Source organism: Lithobates pipiens, unplaced genomic scaffold, assembly GCF_037356315.1.
Source record: "Lithobates pipiens isolate NorthernLeopardFrog02 unplaced genomic scaffold, aLitPip1_a1.2 Scaffold_18, whole genome shotgun sequence".
Lineage (NCBI taxonomy): Eukaryota > Metazoa > Chordata > Amphibia > Anura > Ranidae > Lithobates > Lithobates pipiens.
This window is the reverse complement of record NW_027507758.1, coordinates 617377293-617401274: the sequence shown is the minus strand read 5'-3', so window position 1 is coordinate 617401274 and position 23982 is coordinate 617377293. Positions and strand designations below refer to the sequence as shown.

At 49.3% G+C, this 23982-nt stretch overlaps 1 protein-coding gene across 1 annotated transcript; it reads left to right on the top strand.

The window, feature by feature from the left end:
* The first annotated feature begins 3094 nt into the window (after positions 1-3094).
* On the top strand, positions 3095-22316 carry ATRAID (all-trans retinoic acid induced differentiation factor). The gene is made up of 7 exons (XM_077489387.1): positions 3095-3257; positions 13014-13138; positions 13225-13296; positions 13547-13618; positions 16921-17042; positions 17240-17340; positions 20301-22316. The coding sequence occupies exons 1-7, from the start codon at positions 3183-3185 to the stop codon at positions 20403-20405; spliced, it is 672 nt and encodes a 223-aa protein (XP_077345513.1). The 5' UTR covers positions 3095-3182; the 3' UTR covers positions 20406-22316.
* The last annotated feature ends 1666 nt before the right edge of the window (positions 22317-23982 follow it).

Below are 23982 nucleotides of genomic sequence, written 5' to 3'. Positions count from 1 at the left end.
TAGTTTTGCAACAGCTGTAGGTCCGTCAGTTTGACACGCCTGCTCTAGAAGCTACTACACTGCTACTACAGTGATCTGCACTAGTTTCTAGGTCTTGTGCCGAACAGCAGCCCTGCTATTTGATGAACACAAGAGGTCGCTCGCTCGGGCATAGGCGCCATTCAGAGGACACTTTCCACCTTAGCAATAAATGCAAAGCACTCTCTGATTGGAGGAGGTGAAGATTGTGACATCACTGCCCCACCTCTCCACCTTATGCAATCAGAGAACACTTTGCATTCCTCGAGAAAACTAAGGGGTCCAAGCCCAACCCCTGAAAAACAACCCCACACCTTAATCCCCCCCCCCCCTCCATCAAGTGGTTTGGACCAGTGCACAAAGCAAGGTCCATAAAGACACGGATGAGTGAGTTTTGGGTGGAGGAGCTTGACTGGCCTGAACAGAGTCCTGATCTCAACCCGATAGAACACCTTTAGGATGAATTAGAATGGAGACTGCACGCCGGGCCTTCTCATCCAACATCAGTGCCTGACCTCACAAATGCGCTTCTGGAAGAATGGTCACACATTCCCATAGACACACTCCTAAACCTTGTGGACGGCCTTCCCAGAAGAGTTGAAGCTGTTATAGCTGTAAAGGGCGGGCCAACTAAATATTAAACCCTACGGACTAAGACTGGGATGCCATTAAAGTTCATGTGCATGTAAAGGCAGGCGTCCCAATACTTTTGGTAGTATAGTGTGTGGGCGTTCCCAAATCACAATAGTAACAAATTTGAATGAATCCATAAAGAAATAAAATAACGAATTCTCCAAATTTGAATTCAAAATGGAAACAATTTTTCAAAAAATACAGTGAGGTGTAAACATAAAATAAGATGATGATTCCTACTTAGGCTGCTTAACAGAATAGAAAACAATGGAATAGAATTGAATAGAATGGAAAGGAATAGAATAAAGAGAAACACAATAAAATACAGAGAAATGTAATGAAATGGAATAGAATAGCCCAGAATAGAAAAAAAAGAAAAGAAAAATAGAATAGAAACAAATATAATATAAATAAATAGAATAGCATATAAACTATTAAAATAGAAAAAAAATTGAATAGGATTGATTATAATGAAATAGAATGGAAAAGAATTGAAAAAATAGAAATGAAAACAAAATAGAACAGAATAGGATAGAAAAGAATATAAAAGAATAGAATTAAAAAATAAAATAGAATAGCATAGAATAGACAGAAATAGAATTGAAAATTAGAATAGAATACACAATCATAATTTCCGAATCACAATAGTAACGCAAATCAATGAATCTAAAATAGATTATAAAAATAGAATAGAAAGGAACAGAATAGAATTGAAAAATAAAATAGAATACCAGAGAATAGAATACCATATAGTAAAATAGAATATAATAGCATAGAATATAATAGACTACAATAGCATAGACTAGAATGAAATAGAATAGCACAGAATAGAAAAAAAACTAATAAAAATAGAAATGAAAACAAATAGAATATAAAGAAATAGAATACCATAGAGTAGAATAAAAATAGATAAAAAAAAATAATGGATTATAATGAAATAGAACAGAAAGAAATAGAATGGCAAAGAATAGAAAAAAAATAGAATAGAATATAAAAGAATAGAATAAAATAAAAAAATTAAATAGAATACAATAAAAAAGAATAGAAAGAAATAAAATTGAAAAATAGAATAGAATAAACAATCACAATAGTAACGAATTTCAACAAAGCTTAAATAGATTATAAAAAGAGAATAGAATAGAAAAGAATAAAATAGAATTGAAGAAATTGAATACCATAAAATAGACTAGAATTGCAAAGAAGAGAATAGCATATACTAAAATAGAATATCATAGACTAAAATACCATAGAATAGAATAGAATACCATATAATGAAATAGAACACCATAGAATAGAATACCAAAGAAAATAATGCCATATAATAAAATAAATCATAGAATAGAATACCATAGAATATAATAGAACACCATAGAATAGAATATCATATAATAAAATTGAATAGAATGTCATAGAATACCATATAAAATAATAGAATACCATGGAATAGAATACCATATAATAAAAAAGAGAATAGCATGCCATAGAATAGAATATAATAGAACACCATAGAATATCATACAATAAAATAGAATACCATAGAATAGAATACCATATAATAAAATAGAATGCAATTGAATATAATATAATAGACTAGAATATTATATGATAACATAGAACACAACGCCACAAATTAGAATAGAATATAATAACATATAAAACAGAATAGAATGCCATAGAATATAATAGAACGCCATAGAATAGAACCACAGTATATAATAACATACCATATATTAGAATAACATATCATGAAATAGAATACAATGTATTAAAAAAGAATAGAATGCCATAGAATAGAACACCATAGAATAGAATACCATAGAATAGAACAGGATAAACAGAGAGGACGAATCTCCGTTATGGGGGACACAGACAGCAATAAAGACTGACGGGGGTTCTAATCCTTCTCCACTCCATCCAACACTAAGAATAGGTTTTGCCTTGAGCCGTACTTTAATAAAGTAGTTGGAGCACGCGGATGTAGGGAAATGTGCACCCCGAGTCTCTTGGTCTCACCTCCCGGAGCGCAAAAAGCCTAAATCTGAACACCAGAGAAAACACAGAAGTCTTCTCACTTCCTGTTCTGGTGACACCAGATGGATCTGACATTGTTGTCACCAGTACAGGAAGTCCTCTGTACTGACACATCCCTCCTCTACTAGTCTCCTCCTGACAATGATGGCTTTCCCTTCACTTTATATCCTTAGAAATGGCAATGTGGGTGTGGGGGGGGGAGGAGATAAATGTCCGTGTTGGGAGGGGTGCAGAGTGATTAATAGGGATGTCTCTCAGTTGGTCTCGGGAAAGATGACGGCGGTGATATTTCGTTTTCCGGTCAGCTGACCTCCTCCAGTGATCACGTGACAGGCGATGATCTTCCCTTTCGGTCAGCTGACTGCATCGAATTGGTCACATGACCGACAGTGATATTTCTTCTTCCGGTCAGCTGACCTCGTCGAATGATCACATGACCGGCGGTGATATTTCGTCTTCCGCTCAGCTGACCTCCTCCAGTGATCACATGACCGGTGGTGATGGTGATGATGATGGGGGTGCTGTGTGCGGTGTTGCTGATGAGTTGTGTGCTGCTGATCCGGGCTCAGGTGGAGGTCAGTGTGTGATATTTATATATTGGGATGTAGAATGTTCCCCTCACCAGGGAATGACCTCTAATATATCTCATACAGAGGAGACAGACCAGACATGTATACTGTGTATATATATATATATATATATATATATATATATATATATAGAGGCGAGGATATAGGATGTATATACATCGTATACAGAGCATTCTTCTCCCTCACATCTCTATTCGAGTGTCAGCTCCCAGGATCACAGCCCCCCCCCCCCTCCCCCCTTCACTATGGTACCTGCACTGTCCACATCTATATTGTAGAACGCTACACACACTGTTGGTGATATACACTCACCGGCCACTTTATTAGGTACGCCCGTTCAATTGCTCGCTAACACAAATCGATAATCGGCCAATCACGCGGCAGCAACTCAATGCATTTAGGCATCTAGACGCGGTGAAGACGACTTGCTGAAGTTCAAACTGAGCGTCAGAACGGGGGAAGAAAAGGGGATTTAGGTGACTGTGAACGTGGCATGGTTGTTGGCGCCAGGCGGGCTGGTCTGAGGGTTTTTCCACACATAACCATCTCTAGGATTTACAGAAACTGGTGGAAAAAGAGAAAATATCCAGTGAGTGGCAGTTGTGTGGAGGAAAATGCCGTGCTGAGGTCAGAGGAGAATGGGCAGACTGGATCCAGATGATAGAAAGTCAACAGTAACTCAAATAACCTCTCGTTACATTCAAGGTATGCAGAATACCATCTCTGAACTCAACACATGCAACCTTGAGCAGATTGGCTACAGCAGCAGACCACCACACCGGGTGCCACTCCTGTCAGCTAAGAACAGGAAACTGAGGCTACAATGGGCACAGAATCACCAAAATTGGACAATAGAAGATTGGAAAAACGTTACCTGGTCTGATGAGTCTCGATTTCTGCTGCGACATTCAGATGGTGGGGTCAGAATTTGGCACATGAACCCATCCTGCCTTGTATCCCCCATTCAGGGTGGTGGTGTAATGGTGTGGGGGGATATTTTCTTGGCACACTTTGGGCCCCTTAGTACCAATTGATCATTGTTTAACCACCACGGCCTACCTGAGTATTGTTGCTGATCATGTCCATCCCTTTATGACTACAGTGTCCCCATCTTCTGATGGCTCCTTCCAGCAGGATAATGCACCATGTCACAAAGCTCCAAATCATCTCACCACTGGACAATGAGGTCCCTGTCCTCCAATGGCCTCCACACTCATCACATCTCATCCAATAGAGAACCTTTGGTCTGTGGTGGAACGGGAGATTCTAATCATAGATGTGCAGACGACAAATCTGCAGCAACTGTGTGATGTCATCATGTCACTATGGAGGAAAATCTCTGAGGAATGTTTCCAACACCTTGTTGTATCTCTATGTCATGAAGGAAAAATGGGGTCCAACCCAGGACTAGCAAGGTGTACCTAATAAAGTGGCCGGTGTGTGTGTGTGTGTGTGGGTGTGTATGTATGTATGTATATATATATATATATATATATATATATATATATATATATATATATATATATATATATATATATATATATATATATATATATATACACACATACATATACAGAGCATTCTTCTCCCCCTCATCACATCTCTAATAGAATGTCAGCTCCCAGGATTACAGACCTCCTCACCTCTACTCTGGTACCTGGACTGTCTACATCTATATTGTACAACACTACACACACTGTTGGTGATATACATATCCTGAATAATGACGATGGTGACATAACACAGAGGAGGGGGTAGTAGTCATATCATAGAACACCCACCAGCGGCGGCCCCCTTACCCCCTGCATCCCCCCCCCTTTCTACCAGGGTCCGTCCCCTTTCTGCCAGCTTCCATCCCTTTTCTGTCCCCCTTTCCCCCAGGGTCCTAACCCTTTCTGTCCCCCCTTTCCGCCAGCTTTCATCCCCTTTCTGTCCCCCTTTCGGCCAGCTTTCATTCCTTTTCTGTCCCCCTTTCTTTCCCCATTTCTGCCAGCTTCCATCCCTTTTCTGTCCCCCTTTCCGCCAGCTTTCTTCCCTTTTCTGTCCCCCTTTCTTTCCCCATTTCTGCCAGCTTCCATCCCTTTTCTGTCCCCCTTTCTGCCAGCTTTCATCCCCTTTCTGTCCCCCTTTCCGCCAGCTTTCATTCCCTTTCTGTCCCCCTTTCTTTCCCCATTTCTGCCAGCTTCCATCCCTTTTCTGTCCCCCTTTCCGCCAGCTTTCTTCCCTTTTCTGTCCCCCTTTCTTTCCCCATTTCTGCCAGCTTCCATCCCTTTTCTGTCCCCCTTTCCCCCAGGGTCCTAACCCTTTCTGTCCCCCCTTTCCGCCAGCTTTCATCCCCTTTCTGTCCCCCTTTCGGCCAGCTTTCATTCCCTTTCTGTCCCCCTTTCTTTCCCCATTTCTGCCAGCTTCCATCCCTTTTCTGTCCCCCTTTCTGCCAGCTTTCTTCCCTTTTCTGTCCCCCTTTCTTTCCCCATTTCTGCCAGCTTCCATCCCTTTTCTGTCCCCCTTTCCCCCAGGGTCCTAACCCTTTCTGTCCCCCCTTTCCGCCAGCTTTCATCCCCTTTCTGTCCCCCTTTCCGCCAGCTTTCATCCCCTTTCTGTCCCCCTTTCCGCCAGCTTTCATTCCCTTTCTGTCCCCCTTTCTTTCCCCATTTCTGCCAGCTTCCATCCCTTTTCTGTCCCCCTTTCCGCCAGCTTTCTTCCCTTTTCTGTCCCCCTTTCTTTCCCCATTTCTGCCAGCTTCCATCCCTTTTCTGTCCCCCTTTCCCCCAGGGTCCTAACCCTTTCTGTCCCCCCTTTCGGCCAGCTTTCATCCCCTTTCTGTCCCCCTTTCCGCCAGCTTTCATCCCCTTTCTGTCCCCCTTTCCGCCAGCTTTCATTCCCTTTCTGTCCCCCTTTCTTTCCCCATTTCTGCCAGCTTCCATCCCTTTTCTGTCCCCCTTTCCCCCAGGGTCCTAACCCTTTCTGTCCCCCCTTTCCGCCAGCTTTCATCCCCTTTCTGTCCCCCTTTCCGCCAGCTTTCATCCCCTTTCTGTCCCCCTTTCCGCCAGCTTTCATTCCCTTTCTGTCCCCCTTTCTTTCCCCATTTCTGCCAGCTTCCATCCCTTTTCTGTCCCCCTTTCCGCCAGCTTTCTTCCCTTTTCTGTCCCTCTTTCTTTCCCCATTTCTGCCAGCTTCCATCCCTTTTCTGTCCCCCTTTCCCCCAGGGTCCTAACCCTTTCTGTCCCCCCTTTCGGCCAGCTTTCATCCCCTTTCTGTCCCCCTTTCCGCCAGCTTTCATCCCCTTTCTGTCCCCCTTTCCGCCAGCTTTCATTCCCTTTCTGTCCCCCTTTCTTTCCCCATTTCTGCCAGCTTCCATCCCTTTTCTGTCCCCCTTTCCGCCAGCTTTCTTCCCTTTTCTGTCCCCCTTTCTTTCCCCATTTCTGCCAGCTTCCATCCCTTTTCTGTCCCCCTTTCCCCCAGGGTCCTAACCCTTTCTGTCCCCCCTTTCGGCCAGCTTTCATCCCCTTTCTGTCCCCCTTTCGGCCAGCTTTCATTCCCTTTCTGTCCCCCTTTCTTTCCCCATTTCTGCCAGCTTCCATCCCTTTTCTGTCCCCCTTTCCGCCAGCTTTCTTCCCTTTTCTGTCCCCCTTTCTTTCCCCATTTCTGCCAGCTTCCATCCCTTTTCTGTCCCCCTTTCCCCCAGGGTCCTAACCCTTTCTGTCCCCCCTTTCCGCCAGCTTTCATCCCCTTTCTGTCCCCCCTTTCCGCCAGCTTTCATCCCCTTTCTGTCCCCCTTTCCGCCAGCTTTCATCCCCTTTCTGTCCCCCTTTCCGCCAGCTTTTCCGCCAGCTTTCATTCCCTTTCTGTCCCCCTTTCTTTCCCCATTTCTGCCAGCTTCCATCCCTTTTCTGTCCCCCTTTCCGCCAGCTTTCTTCCCTTTTCTGTCCCCCTTTCTTTCCCCATTTCTGCCAGCTTCCATCCCTTTTCTGTCCCCCTTTCCCCCAGGGTCCTAACCCTTTCTGTCCCCCCTTTCCGCCAGCTTTCATCCCCTTTCTGTCCCCCTTTCCGCCAGCTTTCATCCCCTTTCTGTCCCCCCTTTCCGCCAGCTTTCATCTCCTTTCTGTCCCCCTTTCCGCCAGCTTTTCCGCCAGCTTTCATTCCCTTTCTGTCCCCCTTTCTTTCCCCATTTCTGCCAGCTTCCATCCCTTTTCTGTCCCCCTTTCCGCCAGCTTTCTTCCCTTTTCTGTCCCCCTTTCTTTCCCCATTTCTGCCAGCTTCCATCCCTTTTCTGTCCCCCTTTCCCCCAGGGTCCTAACCCTTTCTGTCCCCCCTTTCCGCCAGCTTTCATCCCCTTTCTGTCCCCCCTTTCCGCCAGCTTTCATCCCCTTTCTGTCCCCCTTTCCGCCAGCTTTCATCCCCTTTCTGTCCCCCTTTCCGCCAGCTTTTCCGCCAGCTTTCATTCCCTTTCTGTCCCCCTTTCTTTCCCCATTTCTGCCAGCTTCCATCCCTTTTCTGTCCCCCTTTCCGCCAGCTTTCTTCCCTTTTCTGTCCCCCTTTCTTTCCCCATTTCTGCCAGCTTCCATCCCTTTTCTGTCCCCCTTTCCGCCAGGGTCCGTCCCTTTTCTGAAAAAAAAGAAAAAAGAGAGAGACTTTTCCCCTGCTGTTGTGTCCTGCTTTTTACTTGCGTACCAACACCAGGAGAAAAGAAAAGTAGCTACCTTAGGTTTCGGTGAACACATAGGACATTTGATTAATATCAAAAATATTTTTATTTCTTTCTATACATAAAGCAATAAACCTTGATTGAATTACATCAATCGATCCTAGGTGTTTACACAACATTAACCAAAGATGACCCAAAGATCATCCTTATCTGCACAGTTCATACACCCTGACTTTCAACAAACAATACCAGACATACTCATACATACAACAATAAAACAGATAGAGGCGCCTCCTATGGCCATACATGTGGGGATATACCGAGTATGATCAAATTGTACCAATAATACGCTTCTATTTGGAAGCATGAGATAAAAATCTCTCGGAAATCTGCACATGTATGGTCATCAAAGTAGCAGTAATTGGAAATGGGGATAATTATGACCAGACAACGGTCCTAATCTCTCATTAGTACCTCCATTTAACCTACATAGCAATTCTCTTCGGTTGAAATAGGAATATCACAGGCTCGGGATTATAACAGTCTCATGAAGATCTCTCAGTTCAGTCAATTTATTATAACTCTGAGGCCGCGTACACACGGGCGGACTGTTCGCCCAACCTTGTTCGGCAAACAGTTTCATCAAACAGTCCGCTCAAAATTTGCATGAGCGGACTTGCCCACACACGAGCGGACTGTTTGACGAACAAGGTTGGGCAAACAGTTCGCTCAACTTTTGAAATGAACGGACTCGCCCACGTAAGGCGGAGGCAAATCCGCCCATTTCGAGCGCGTGTACAGGTAGGCGGGGCCCGCGAAGGAGACGTCGCGGGCTCCGCCGCCTGGAATGGGCTTAAAGGGGAACCCCAACGCCGAAAAAAATCGGCGTGGGGGTTCCCCCCAAGTCCACACCAGACCCTTGTCCGAGCACGCTACCCGGCCGGCCAGGAAAGGGGGGCGAGCGAGCGCGCCCCCCCTCCTGAGCCGTACCAGGCCGCGTGCCCTCAACATGGGGGGTGCCTTAGGGAAGGGGGGGCCGCGCGGCCCCCCCACCCCAAAGCACCTTGTCCCCATGTTGATGAGGACAAGGGCCTCTTCCCGACAACCCTGGCCGTTGGTTGTCGGGGTCTGCGGGCGGGGGGCTTATCGGAATCCGGGAGCCCCCTTTAAGAAGGGGGCCCCCGGATACCGGCCCCCCACCCTATGTGAATGAGTATGGGGTACAATGTACCCCTACCCATTCACCTGTGAACTAAAGTACAATAAAAAACACAACACAGAGAAAAAATATTTTATTGCACAGCTCCGGGGGTCTTCGGGGGTCTTCTCGCCGGACTCCTCCGCTATGTGTGTGTAGCTCTTTTGCTAGCGGAGGAGTCCGGCTTTCTTCCTCCCCGCCGCCGGCCTCTTCTCCCGACTTTGGGGGTCTTGTCCCCCTCTTCGGTTCTTCTGCCGGGCCACCGCGACTGGTCCGGTGGCCCGGTCTTCTGTCGCCGTCTTCCGTTCTTCTGTCGCCGCCTTCGGTTCTTCTGCCGGGCCACCGCGCCTTCTTGTAGCTCTTTTACAGGCGGTGGCCCGGTCTTCTGTCGCCGCTGTCGTCGCCGCCGCCGCCTTCCGTTCTCGTTCTTCTTCTTGTTCTTCTTCTTCTTCTCCTGGAGATGTTGACTCGACGATCTCTCCGGCCGGAATGCCAGGGACACGCTCCGCTGCCACTTATATAGTGACAATGGGGCGGTGTCACATGGTATATGTCACATGGGTTGGTCACATGGGGACTATGACATCGTAAGGGGGCGGGGTCACCATGTGACCAACCCATGTGACATATACCATGTGACACCGCCCCATTGTCACTATATAAGTGACCGCACAGCGTGGCTCTGGCATTCCGGCCGGAGAGATCGTCGAGTCAACATCTCCAGGAGAAGAAGAAGAAGAACAAGAAGAAGAACAAGAACGGAAGGCGGCGGCGGCGGCGACGACAGCGGCGACAGAAGACCGGGCCACCGCCTGTAAAAGAGCTACAAGAAGGCGCGGTGGCCCGGCAGAAGAACCGAAGGCGGCGACAGAAGAACGGAAGACGGCGACAGAAGACCGGGCCACCGGACCAGGCGCGGTGGCCCGGCAGAAGAACCGAAGAGGGGGACAAGACCCCCGAAGTCGGGAGAAGAGGCCGGCGGCGGGGAGGAAGAAAGCCGGACTCCTCCGCTAGCAAAAGAGCTACACACACATAGCGGAGGAGTCCGGCGAGAAGACCCCCGAAGACCCCCGGAGCTGTGCAATAAAATATTTTTTCTCTGTGTTGTGTTTTTTATTGTACTTTAGTTCACAGGTGAATGGGTAGGGGTACATTGTACCCCATACTCATTCACATAGGGTGGGGGGCCGGTATCCGGGGGCCCCCTTCTTAAAGGGGGCTCCCGGATTCCGATAAGCCCCCCGCCCGCAGACCCCGACAACCAACGGCCAGGGTTGTCGGGAAGAGGCCCTTGTCCTCATCAACATGGGGACAAGGTGCTTTGGGGTGGGGGGGCCGCGCGGGAACAGTCCGCTCATTTCGAAAGTACAGCGGACAAGCCCACACACGGGCGGACTGTTCGCTCAAACACAGTTTCAGCGGACAGTTTTTCGGAATTTCCGAAAGACTTTGTCCGTCCAACTGTCCGCTGAAACTGTCCGCTGAAAGCCCACACACGAGCGGACTGTCCGCCCAAACACTGTTCAGCGGACAAGGTTGGGCGAACAGTCCGCCCGTGTGTACGCGGCCTTAGTCTCCTTCTACGTAATCACTTGTCACAGAGTGTAGCAAACCTGAAGCCTTCACTTTCAGCCTTTTGCAAGCAGCGGCATAAATGACAGACAATACTGAAAATGTTACAATCAATGGCAGTGAATTGAATATATTCAAATCCAGTTGTATTTAAAGTGCACTATTTGTCACACATGTCCGGCTTTCCTATGATACTGTGACTGAAAGTTCCAAATATTCAGCGGTTCCAATATTGCGCTTCTATTAGGAAGCATGAGATAAAAATCTCTCGGAAATCTGCACATGTATGGTCATCAAGGTAGCAGTAATTGGAGATGGGGATAATTATGAACAGTCGCCAGTCCTGATCTCGCACTAGTACCTCCATTAAACCTACATAGCAATTCTCTTTAGTTGAAATAGGAATATCTCAGGCTTGTGATTATAAAAGTCTCATGAAGATCTCTGTTAGTTCAGTCAATTATTATAGCTCTGAGTCTCCTTCTACTTAATCACTTGCAGCCGAGTATAGCAAACCTGAACCCGACATGAGAAGCCTTCACCTTCACTTTTAGCCTTTTGCAAGAAGCCAAAGTGACTAACTGAGAGATCTTCATGAGACTGTTATAATCCCGAGCCTGTGATATTCCTATTTCAACCGAAGAGAATTGCTATGTAGGTTGAATGGAGGTACTAATGAGAGATTAGGACCGTTGTCTGGTCATAATTATCCCCATTTCCAATTACTGCTACTTTGATGACCATACATGTGCAGATTTCCGAGAGATTTTTATCTCATGCTTCCTAATAGAAGCGTAATATTGGTACAATTTGATCATACTCGGTATATCACCACATGTATGGCCATAGGAGGCGCCTCTATCTGTTTTATTGTTGTATGTATGAGTATGTCTGGTTTTGTTTGTTGAAAGTCAGGGTGTATGAACTGTGCAGATAAGGATGATCTTTGGGTCATCTTTGGTTAATGTTGTGTAAACACCTAGGATCGATTGATGCAATTCAATCAATGTTTATTGCTTTATGTATAGAAAGAAATAAAAATATTTTTGATATTAATCAAATGTCCTATGTGTTCACCAAAGCCTAAGGTAGCTACTTTTCTTTTTTTCCTGGTGTTGGTACGCAAGTAAAAAGCGGGACACAACAGCAGGGGAAAAGTCTCTCTCTTTTTTCTTTTTTTCTGACTATATGTTAGCTACGGCTTCGGCCTTGTAGACTCTGAGGAGTGACATAAGGACTTATTTCTTTCAGAGGGGCCCACTGCCACTATTTGGATTTATTCGGTAGTGACAGTGGATATGGTCATGTAACGGTATAAATAGTCCGTCCCTTTTCTGTCCCTTTTCCGCCAGGGTCTGTCCCCTTTCTGTCCCCCTTTTCGCCAGGGTCCGTCCCCTTTCCGCCAGGGTCCGTTCCCTTTCTGTCCCCCTTTCCGCCAGGGTCCGTTCCCTTTCTGTCCCCCTTTCCGCCAGGGTCCGTTCCCTTTCTGTCCCCCTTTCCGCCAGGGTCCGTCCCCTTTCTGTCCCCCTTTCCGCCAGGGTCCGTTCCCTTTCTGTCCCCCTTTCCGCCAGGGTCCGTCCCCTTTCTGTCCCCCTTTCCGCCAGGGTCCGTCCCCTTTCTGTCCCCCTTTCCGCCAGGGTCCGTCCCCTTTCTGTCCCCCTTTCCGCCAGGGTCCGTCCCCTTTCTGTCCCCCTTTCCGCCAGGGTCCGTCCCCTTTCTGTCCCCCTTTCCGCCAGGGTCCGTCCCCTTTCTGTCCCCCTTTCCGCCAGGGTCCGTCCCCTTTCTGTCCCCTTTCTGTCCCCCTTTCTGTCCCCCTTTCCGCCAGGGTCCGTCCCCCTTTCCGCCAGGGTCCGTCCCCCTTTCCGCCAGCGTCCGTCCCCCTTTCCGCCAGCGTCCGTCCCCCTTTCCGCCAGCGTCCGTCCCCCTTTCCGCCAGGGTCCGTCCCCCTTTCCGCTAGGGCCCGTCCCCTTTCTGTCCCCCTTTCCGCCAGGGTTCGTCCCCTTTTTGTCCCCCTTTCCGCCAGCTTCTGTCCCCCTTTCTGGTAGGGTCCGTCCCCTTTCCACCAGCTTCCGTCCTTTCTGTCCCCCTTTCCGCCAGGGTTCATCCCCTTTTCCCCTGCGTCTGCTCCCTTTCCGCCAGGGTCTGTCCGTTTTCCCCCAGGGTCTGCCCCCTTTCTGTCCCCTTTCCGCCAGCGCCTGTCCCTTTTCTGACAGCGACCGTCCCCTTTTTATTTCTGCCTGTGTCCCCATTAGGGAGATTCTTCCTACCTAACTGGGAGGGATCCATATACTTGCCTCTGACCCTAATCTCTCTCCCTCCCCCTCAGATCTGCAGCCAGTGCCCAGGGAATCTGCGGAACGGATCAGAAGTGGCCCGCCTGTGCACAGAAACCTCGGAGGCGGAAGTTGTGGGCCGTTGCTGTGTGAAGCCTCCAAGGGGTGATATTATTGGGTATGCGCCCTATTTGAGGGGGGGATGGGTAAGTTATAGTGAGTATAACGGAACACGATCTAATCCATCATCTCTTCTTGCTGCAGGCTGGATCTCTGGAACTGCTCCATCTCCAGTCTGGACTCCGGGCTTCACCTAACCGCCGCCATTGCTGTTATGTGAGTCGTGGTGGGCGGGGCTTTTATTGTGATCTGCAAAGAGTGCTGTGAACCCTTCACACAGGTGTCAAACTGGCAGCCCTCCAGTTGTTGCAAAACTACAAATCCCATGAGGCATTGCAAGGCTGACCGTTGCAAGCATGACTCCCACAGGTAGAGGCATGATGGGACTTGTAGTTCTGCAACAACAGGAGGGCTACCAGGTTGACACCCCTAGCGTGAGTCTACTCATACTGTGTGCTCTTCACAGGGACCTTTCCCAGAATCCTCTGCAGGAGCTGCGCCAGCAATTCTTTCATGGACTGACAGGCCTGCGCTATCTGTGAGTGTTGGAGCTAAGCTCTGTCGTGTGTTTTTATAGCTAAGCTCCCCTCTCCTCTGTGCCGTGTTTGTAGCTCAGCCCCCCCTCCTTTGTGCCGTGTTTGTAGCTCAGGCCCCCCCCCCCTCCTCTGTGCCCTGTTTGTTGTTTAGGCCCCCCCTCCCTCCTCTGTGCCGTGTTTGTAGCTCAGCCCCGCCCCCTCTGTGCCCTGTTTGTTGTTCAGGCCCCCCCCCCCACCTCTGTGCCGTGTTTGTTGCTCAGGCCCCCCCCCCCACCTCTGTGCCCTGTTTGTTGCTCAGGCCCCCCCCCCTCTGTGCCGTGTTTGTAGCTCAGGCCCCCCCTCTGTGCCGTGTTTGTAGCTCAGGCCCCCTCCCTTTGTGCCCTGTTTGTTGTTCAGCCCCCCCCCTCCTCTGTGCCGTGTTTGTTGCTCAGGCCCCCCCCCACCTCTGTGCCGTGTTTGTTGCTCAGGCCCCCCCCCCCACCTCTGTGCCGTGTTTGTAGCTCAGGCCCCCCCTCTGTGCCGTGTTTGTAGCTCAGGCCCCCCCCCCTCTGTGCCGTGTTTGTAGCTCAGGCCCCCTCCCTCTGTGCCGTGTTTGTAGCTCAGGCCCCCTCCCTCTGTGCCGTGTTTGTAGCTCAGGCCCCTCCCCCTCTGTGCCGTGTTTGTAGCTCAGGCCCCTCCCCCTCTGTGCCGTGTTTGTAGCTCAGGCCCCTCCCCCTCTGTGTCGTGTTTGTAGCTCAGCCCCCCCCCCTCTGTGTCGTGTTTGTAGCGCAGCCCCCCCCCCTCTGTGTCGTGTTTGTAGCTCAGCCCCCCCCTCTGTGTCGTGTTTGTAGCTCAGCCCCCCCCTCTGTGCCGTGTTTGTAGCTCAGGCCCCCCCCCCTGTGCCGTGTTTGTAGCTTAGCCCCCCCCTCTGTGCCATGTTTGTAGCTCAGGCCCCCCCTATGCCGTGTTTGTAGCTCAGCCCCCCCTCTGTGCCGTGTTTGTAGCTCAGGCCCCCCCCCTCTGTGCCGTGTTTGTAGCTCAGGCCCCCTCCCTCTGTGCCGTGTTTGTAGCTCAGGCCCCCTCCCTCTGTGCCGTGTTTGTAGCTCAGGCCCCTCCCCCTCTGTGCCGTGTTTGTAGCTCAGGCCCCTCCCCCTCTGTGCCGTGTTTGTAGCTCAGGCCCCCCCCCTCTGTGCCGTGTTTGTAGCTCAGGCCCCCTCCCTCTGTGCCGTGTTTGTAGCTCAGGCCCCCTCCCTCTGTGCCGTGTTTGTAGCTCAGGCCCCTCCCCCTCTGTGCCGTGTTTGTAGCTCAGGCCCCTCCCCCTCTGTGCCGTGTTTGTAGCTCAGGCCCCTCCCCCTCTGTGCCGTGTTTGTAGCTCAGGCCCCTCCCCCTCTGTGTCGTGTTTGTAGCTCAGCCCCCCCCCTCTGTGTCGTGTTTGTAGCGCAGCCCCCCCCCCTCTGTGTCGTGTTTGTAGCTCAGCCCCCCCCTCTGTGTCGTGTTTGTAGCTCAGCCCCCCCCTCTGTGCCGTGTTTGTAGCTCAGGCCCCCCCCCCTGTGCCGTGTTTGTAGCTTAGCCCCCCCCTCTGTGCCATGTTTGTAGCTCAGGCCCCCCCTATGCCGTGTTTGTAGCTCAGGCCCCCCCTCTGTGCCGTGTTTGTAGCTCAGGCCCCCCCCCTCTGTGCCGTGTTTGTAGCTCAGGCCCCCTCCCTCTGTGCCGTGTTTGTAGCTCAGGCCCCCTCCCTCTGTGCCGTGTTTGTAGCTCAGGCCCCTCCCCCTCTGTGCCGTGTTTGTAGCTCAGGCCCCTCCCCCTCTGTGCCGTGTTTGTAGCTCAGGCCCCTCCCCCTCTGTGTCGTGTTTGTAGCTCAGCCCCCCCCCTCTGTGTCGTGTTTGTAGCGCAGCCCCCCCCCCTCTGTGTCGTGTTTGTAGCTCAGCCCCCCCCTCTGTGTCGTGTTTGTAGCTCAGCCCCCCCCTCTGTGCCGTGTTTGTAGCTCAGGCCCCCCCCCCTGTGCCGTGTTTGTAGCTTAGCCCCCCCCTCTGTGCCATGTTTGTAGCTCAGGCCCCCCCTATGCCGTGTTTGTAGCTCAGCCCCCCCCTCTGTGTCGTGTTTGTAGCTCAGCCCCCCCCTCTGTGCCGTGTTTGTAGCTCAGGCCCCCCCCCTGTGCCGTGTTTGTAGCTTAGCCCCCCCCTCTGTGCCATGTTTGTAGCTCAGGCCCCCCCTATGCCGTGTTTGTAGCTCAGGCCCCCCCCCTCTGTGCCGTGTTTGTAGCTCAGGCCCCCCCCCTCTGTGCCGTGTTTGTAGCTCAGGCCCCCTCCCTCTGTGCCGTGTTTGTAGCTCAGGCCCCCTCCCTCTGTGCCGTGTTTGTAGCTCAGGCCCCTCCCCCTCTGTGCCGTGTTTGTAGCTCAGGCCCCTCCCCCTCTGTGCCGTGTTTGTAGCTCAGGCCCCTCCCCCTCTGTGCCGTGTTTGTAGCTCAGGCCCCTCCCCCTCTGTGCCGTGTTTGTAGCTCAGGCCCCTCCCCCTCTGTGTCGTGTTTGTAGCTCAGCCCCCCCCCTCTGTGTCGTGTTTGTAGCGCAGCCCCCCCCCCTCTGTGTCGTGTTTGTAGCTCAGCCCCCCCCTCTGTGTCGTGTTTGTAGCTCAGCCCCCCCCTCTGTGCCGTGTTTGTAGCTCAGGCCCCCCCCCCTGTGCCGTGTTTGTAGCTTAGCCCCCCCCTCTGTGCCATGTTTGTAGCTCAGGCCCCCCCTATGCCGTGTTTGTAGCTCAGCCCCCCCCTCTGTGTCGTGTTTGTAGCTCAGCCCCCCCCTCTGTGCCGTGTTTGTAGCTCAGGCCCCCCCCCTGTGCCGTGTTTGTAGCTTAGCCCCCCCCCCTGTGCCGTGTTTGTAGCTTAGCCCCCCCCTCTGTGCCATGTTTGTAGCTCAGGCCCCCCCTATGCCGTGTTTGTAGCTCAGGCCCCCCCCCTCTGTGCCGTGTTTGTAGCTCAGGCCTCCCCCTATGCCGTGTTTGTAGCTCAGGCCCCCCCCCTCCTCTGTGCCACGTTTGTAGCTTAGGCCCCCCCTCCTCTTTGCCACGTATGTAGCTCAGTCCCACCCCCCTCCTCTGTGCCGTTTTTTGAAGCTCAGCCCCCCCTCTGTCTGTACCCTGTTTTGTAGCTCAGCCCCCCCTGTGCCCTGTTTTGTAGCTCAGTCCTCCCTCCCTCTCTTTTTTCCATGTTTTGTAGCTCAGACCCCCCCCTCCCCCCGTGCAGTGTTTTGTAGCTCAGCCCTTCCTCATAGCGCCGTGTTTGTAGCTCAGCCCTGTTATTGCGCTATATAGTAACGTGTTTTCTTCCCATCAGAGCTCTGCCAGTGAACATCAGTTGCCCCGGTGGTAATGAGTCCTGGGGTAGTGTGGAGAGACGATTGGATGCCTGGATCTGCCAGGATCAGCAGAGTACCTGTAACGTCACTGGAGATGTGGGTGAGTATTGGGGCCAGGGCTGGTCATATATAATAGAGATATATAAAACAGGACGGGACAGGCCGGTCTCATAGACAGCATATGGTAAGAGGGGCGGGGCTGGTCTCATGTTAAAGATAATATATATGAAAGAAAGGGGTGTGTCTTGTCTCATCTTGCATAACAATATATATGACCAATCACTTGTCTCCTTGCAGCGGTGCTGTGTCCAGAGAACTCGCTGTGCGCTCCGGACGGTCCGGGGTACACGCAGTGCGTCTGTGCTGCCGGATTCAGTGGCTACAAATGTATGAGAGAGGTGAGCTGGGGTGGGAAATGGTCGTTGCTGTGCATGGGTGGGGCCTATGAACAGGTTGTGCGAACGGGAGTGGCCTGTGAATGAGCTGGGTCGGAAAGGGAATGGGTGGGGCATGTGAATGAGCTGGGTCGGAAAGGGAATGGGTGGGGCATGTGAACAGGCTGTGAATTAAAGTGGAAGTAAACTCCCCTATCGTTTTCAGCCAAGGAAGCTGCCATCTTTGCCTCTGTTTAATCTTCAACTGCTATGGTGCTGCACATGTGATTCGTTATGACACCAGCCATTGGGTGGTTTGATAGTTTGGCTGAGAGCACAGCCAATGTGCAGTTAGCATTCCCCGCATGCCTTTTTTTTTTAACTGTTTAAATCAATGGGTTTACTTCCACTTTAAGAGGGGAAGTGGGCAGGGCCTGTGAATGGGCTGAGAGGATGGGAATGGGCAGAGCCTAAAAATGGGCTGAGAATCGGGGATGGGGAAATGGGCGGGGTCTGTGACTGGGTTGTGATTTTGGAGGGGAAGTGGGCAGGGCCTCTGAATAGGCTGTGAATTGAGGAGAAATAAGAGGGGCCTGTGAATGGGCTGAGAGTCATAAGGGGGAATGGGCTGGGTCTGTAAATGGACAGAGTCACAAGGGGCCTCAAATGGGAGGGGTCTGTGAATGGACTGAGAGTCACAAGGGGCCTCCTCAAGCAACTGGGGTTCTTTCCTACTGTTCTTGGGGCATGCCACTTACTGGACTACCATCCATCCATGGAACTGTTGTCTGTTCCCTCCATGTCGGAGGACCCTGCCATGACTAAGTTTTCCTGTTTCAGACTCTGGTAGACATCATTTAGGTGTTGCATTGCCTTCTTCTCCAGGAAGAGGTGGAAGTCCCCCATTGCGACAGGGAGAGTTGTCTAACCCCTGTGTAGGACGATGCTGAGCATGTTGGCTGAACATTCCTTCTGAAGGAAATTGCATGGGAAGCTGGGTGTCCTCAGCTAGTAGTGTCTGCACTGTGTACCTGGATGTGCCTCAGATCCTTCGTGACCAGCGGAGATCATTGCTGGAGGGCTGTTATGCTTCACTGGATTGTCAGCAAACGGAACGCTTTAATACCCTGTTGCGGGTATTATTTGCTGAGGATAGATTATGTCCAAAGAATTTCACTGGGGAATTGGCTGATCAACATTCCTCCAGATACCTTTTCTTGTCCTACTGCTAATCCGGTATATTCTCTTAGCATTTCGGCTGTTATTCCTGTCCCTCGCTTCATGGGTGTTGAGGCTTTGCTGGGGTTTAGGGGATCAGGAGCTCCCTAGAACCAGAGGGTCCCATGATTGCCAGGTCTGGTTTATGTCTTTTCAGGGACCCATCTCACCAGCCTGGGGCCGAGGCCTAATTTTTGTCCCTGCCTACCCTTTTGGTGTCCTCCTTCTGTCATGTTGATCTGTGGGTCTAATCCTTGTGTCCTCTGGTAGGCTCAGGGGTAGTTGAGATGCTGAGCTGTACTTGTACATACACTCTTGGGGAACCTCACTAATGAGGTTGGTTGTCTGGCTAGACAGGTAGGGGTTAGGAATGTTAGTCCTTGGGCCTTCCCATGTCGACCATGCTTCCTTGTAGGGCTTGTCCTTACTGGGGGCTCTTCCCAATGACCTGACCACTTTAGGTTGTGTCCTTCTCACCTGTTGGGTGTTTCTTATGATTTCACCATTGTTGGTGGGTTCTGGTTGTACCAGCTTCATACTGGCTACGTTTTGGTTTCCCTGGAATGTTTAGTCGTTCCTCTCTGGTGGCGATCTTCTCCATGATGCTCTGGATCGATCCTCTGTCTTTTCCCCCAGAGTTGCCAGCTTCCCTTCATCTAGTAGGAAGCCTCACCTCATCCATCCAGATTTGGGTGTTTGGCTGAAGGCAGCCCTCAATCCTCTTAGTGAGAATGGTTTGTGGGTTTTTTTATTTTTTTTTTTGCTGATGTACATCTCTGTCGGACTGCTTTTGGACATCCTAAAGGTGGAAGACTTCCTGTGTCCTTCAATGGCTGAATAAGGAAATTTTGTACTCACTGTAAAATATGGTACTTGGAGGTACACAGGCCCCACCATTCTTTGTTTTATCATCAAGCACGTAGTACTGCTTCACCACAAAATTGAGGCATGCTGGGTAGAGGAGGGTTAGAATAGTCGCTGTCTTACGATTATTTTATTATTATTTTTTTTGTTTGCCTGTGTTCATTCCCCCTGTAGGGTGCAGTTTAACCAAAGTGTATCTGGATTCTCTGGTTCCCAGGCAGAGGGGGTCCTTCTATATTCTCTATGGTTCACACGGTGGGGGTGGGGCTGCTGGGTTCCCTATATATTCTTTGGGGTTCCCAGGCCAGGGGTCCCTGTACGTTCTCTATGGTTCCCATGCCTGGGGGTCCCCTGTACGTTCTCTATGGTTCCTATGCCAGGGGGTCCCCTGTATGTTCTCTATGGTTCCCAGGCAGAGGGGTCCCTGCATGTTCTCTATGGTTCCCAGGCAGAGGGGTCCCTGCATGTTCTCTTTGTTTGCTAGGCAGAGGGGTCCCTGCATGTTCTCTTTGTTTGCTAGGCAGAGGGGTCCCTGCATGTTCTCTATGGTTGCTAGGCAGAGGGGTATCTGCATGTTCTCTATGGTTGCTAGGCAGAGGGGTATCTGCATGTTCTCTATGGTTCCCAGGCAGAGGGGAGGTCTGCATGTTGTCTATGGTTCCCAGGCAGAGGGGGGGTCAGTATGTTGTCTGGTTCTCAGGGGGAGGGGGGGGTTGGGGTCAGTATGTTGTCTATGGTTCTCAGGCGGGGGGGGGGGCTTTGGTAGGGGTCAGTATGTTCTCTATGGTTCCCAGGCAGAGGGGGGTCTGTATGGTCTCTACAGGTTCCATACTTTGGGGGGGATTTAAGAAGGGGGAGTCGGGAAGAATTTTTTTGCAATATAACACGTTTTCTCCCCACAGGGCTCCTTCCCCACACTCATGTTCTTCGGGATCCTGTCCTCCGTCACTGTCACTCTGTCCATCCTGCTGTGGTGCACTCAGAGGCGGAAGGTGAAGAGTCTCTAGGCAGCGAGGTCTGGCTGATGGGAGGAGGACATGTTTACATCCCCCCCCCCCCCAAACATCAGACTCCCCACCCTCCAATCAGAACGACCTATAGAACGGTTCAGACGGCGGCAGATGAGGATTGGTGTCGGTCCATCTCCCGCACCCTAAGGACAGCCCACAAGGACCCCTTTTCAAGACTGTTCGGGGGATTGCTGAGCTCTTCAGTGCAGGACGGGGTTTTCTCTATGGATATATATCAATGTATGGTGTAGGGGGCGGGGCCTTTGTTTTCTCATACATTCTCCTCTGCTTTATTTTTCTCAGTTTTTTTTTTTGTTATGCTTAATTTATATATGGCCACCCTCCCCTTAAAGTGAACCTGTCTGAAGACAAGTTTTGTACCTGTGGGGTGCCCCTCCTTTGGACTCACAAAGCCCCAGAACCTAGTAAAGTTCATGCCCGGCTGGTACTGTCAGTCCAGCTCTGTGCCAGGGATAACATTTTGCATTACTGGAAGGCGGTCACTACCTGGTTGGTACTGTCAGTCCAGCTCTGTACCAGGGATAAAAAAAATTTACATTATTGGAAGATGGTCACTGCCTGGTTGGTACTGTCAGTAGGGCTCTGTGCTAAGTATAAATAAATATATACATTCCAGGAATGGCCGGTACCCACTCTCCAGCTGTTATGTACATTATTTATGCATCATTAGTGGTCACTGCCTGGTTGGGACTGTCAGTCCAGCTCTGTGCCAGGGACATTTTACATTACTGGAAGGTGGTCACTGCCCGGCTGGTACTGTAAGTCTAGTTCTGTGCCAGGGATAACATTTTACATTATTGGATGGTGATCAATGCCTGGCTGGTACTGTCAGTCCAGTTCTGTGCCAGGGATAACATTTTACATTATTGGAAGGTGTTCACTGCCTGGTTGGTACTGTCAGTACAGCTCTGTGCAAAGGACAACACCACGTACATTTACAGGAACATGGTCACTGCCTGGCTGATACTCTCCATGCAGCTCTGTGCCAGGGACAAATCTGTGTATATACCAGGGAGGTGTTAATTGTTGAACATTAAAGTGGAACTCCTGTGGGGAAGATTTACCATGCACAGCTGTACTCTATTCTGAGTGCTCCAGTTTTTGTAAACCCCTCCCCCTCCCCCCACACTTTGTTGGTCCTGGTAACAAAAATAATTCACAGATCTACTGGCAGGATTAACTGTTAATAAAACTGGCAAAAGGGGTGTAAAAAAAAAAAAGAGTTAGTAAACCGCAGATGTTGTAAAAAAAACAAAAAAACCTGCAAGGCAATGGCATAATGTTCTAGTATGCATCGTATACTAGCACATCATGAATTCCTCACCTTGGAACGAAGCCCTGCAGCACTGTAATGTCACCGCTGAGAGGGCTGACGTGTTCCCCCCCGGCCTGTCTTCCAGGTTCGCACACTCTGGCTGTTTGATTTTGGCCGGAGCCACACTGACGTCACCCACGATGACGTCACTCGCGCCTGCGCGTGGGGAGCCTTCGGTTACCGGCGCGGTATGCCAGACCCTGAGAAGCACATGCGCCAGTGATGTCACAGGCTGAGTTTAGGGTGAATATCTCCTAAATGGGGCACATTTAAGAGATATTCCTTTTACCATTTTACCTATAGGACTGCTTTTATTATAGGCATGCCTGTCGGTAAAAAAAAAATCACAGAGCGGGGTTTAAAGTTACTGGCAGTATGCGTCATTTTTGGCCGGAGTTCCACTTTAATTTGTCGATGCGGAGGAGGGAAAGGGGGGGTGGGGGTCCCCTAATAATGTTCAGTGGGAGAAATATTAGAAATTTGTATAAAATGTAAATTTTAATGTTTTTTATTTTTATGGGTTGAACAGGAATTTAAGAAATATTTGGAATAAAAAAAGTGAATCAATTGTATCTTTTTATCTGATTATTATAATAAATTTTTGTCACTGATGAGTTGATATTTTCCTGGGTGATAAAGGTGGTCCTGGCTCCTCTGGGGAGGAGCCATCATATCCCTGTGCTCCCATCCAATCGGGGAGCCAGGCTGCCTCCAGCCTGTACCGCTGACATCACAGACTCCGCCCCAGGAGAGCAGATGGAGATGACAATTGTGCAGAACTGTTGTAAGTGGGTGTAGAGTCTAACCAGTTCGGTACCGGGGCACTTTCAGCGCTGTCGCACTTTGAATAACAATTGCGCAGTCATGCAACGCTGTACCCAAATTCAATCCCCTCCCCCCCCCCCACAAATGGAGCTTTCTTTTGGTAGTATTTAACACCTTCCGCCCGGCTTATAGCAGAATGATGGGCGGGTGATGGCTTTACCGATCTGAGTGGCAGTCTTACGACGTCCTTTCAGGTGCGATTTGTCACCGGCTGTATCCAATGGACGCAGCCAATGACTGATCAGTGTACAAGCTTTCTGCCGGGACCATGTGACCGCTGTGACACAATCAGCAGGTCACATGACCGTTGTATACAATTGATGCTTCCTTTCATGTCATCAAGACATGTGCACTGACAAAAAAAAGTGTTTTCGTTTTGTTTGCTTCTTTCAGAAATCTGAAAATTCGGATTTTCGAATTCCAAATTTCAGAATTTTCAGAAATTAAAAAATTTGAAAATCTGAAAAAAAAAAAAAGAGAAAATCAGTAAAATTCAAAATAACTAAGAGGTATTGTAATTTCCTTTCAAATTTGTCTGTTTGTGAACGTAACGAATACAAATTTATCTGAAGTTACGAATTATCCGAAATAACAAATGCCGCATCTAAACAAATGGAATGGAACAAATTTAATAATAAATAATAAAAAGGTATTATTATTATTATTGTTGTTTTTATTATTATTAGATCTTTTACATTCCATTCGTTTAGATACGACATTCATTATTTCAGATAATTCGTAACTTCGGATAAATACGTACTCTTTACGTTCACTAACAGCCAAATTTGAAAGGAAATTCCAATACCTATCATTTAATAGTTATTATTATTTCAGATTTTTGGGTTTTTGGATTTTCATTCTTATTTTCAAATTTTAGAATTTTCCAATTTCCGAAATTCGGAAATTTCGGAATTAACGAATTTGCACATGTCTAATGCCATCCATTGTGTACAATTGTATTGCTAGCTGTGATCACATGGTACAGACGGGGCCAATCTCAGCCCATCTGTAGCATGTGATTAACTGTGGCCAATCGCAGCTAATCACAACAAAACACACGATTTCAGTTTCGTTCAGTAAAATGGTTGCATATAGCAATGTAATTCACTGTGATAAGTAATATAGTGTTAAAAAAAAAAAAAAAAAGCAGAAAATAAAAATAAAAAATCCTCATCACTTCCCCAGAGTAGTACTATGGTAACCTTATATTGCTCTGGTCAGTGTGAACAAAAAAATTGTATAGGGGGAAAAAAAAAAAAAGTACGGAAAAATATATATTTTTTTTATCCTACTGTCACTAGTCAGTATCCCTGGTCACCGCCACACCAGTTATATAATGACACTGTGCTGGTAACGGTATGCGTAAAAAACAAAAACAAAAACAAAAAAAAACTTGCCATTCCTCTTACTAAA

What these genes read in the sequence shown, in the direction of transcription:
- ATRAID (XM_077489387.1), top strand. Translation starts at nt 3,183, where the DNA reads ATGGTGATGATGATGGGGGTGCTGTGTGCGGTGTTGCTGATGAGTTGT. An exon ending in TAACGTCACTGGAGATGTGG is followed by an intron (nt 17,043 to 17,239) that starts GTGAGTATTGGG and finishes GTCTCCTTGCAG; the next exon opens with CGGTGCTGTGTCCAGAGAAC. An exon ending in GCTACAAATGTATGAGAGAG is followed by an intron (nt 17,341 to 20,300) that starts GTGAGCTGGGGT and finishes TTCTCCCCACAG; the next exon opens with GGCTCCTTCCCCACACTCAT.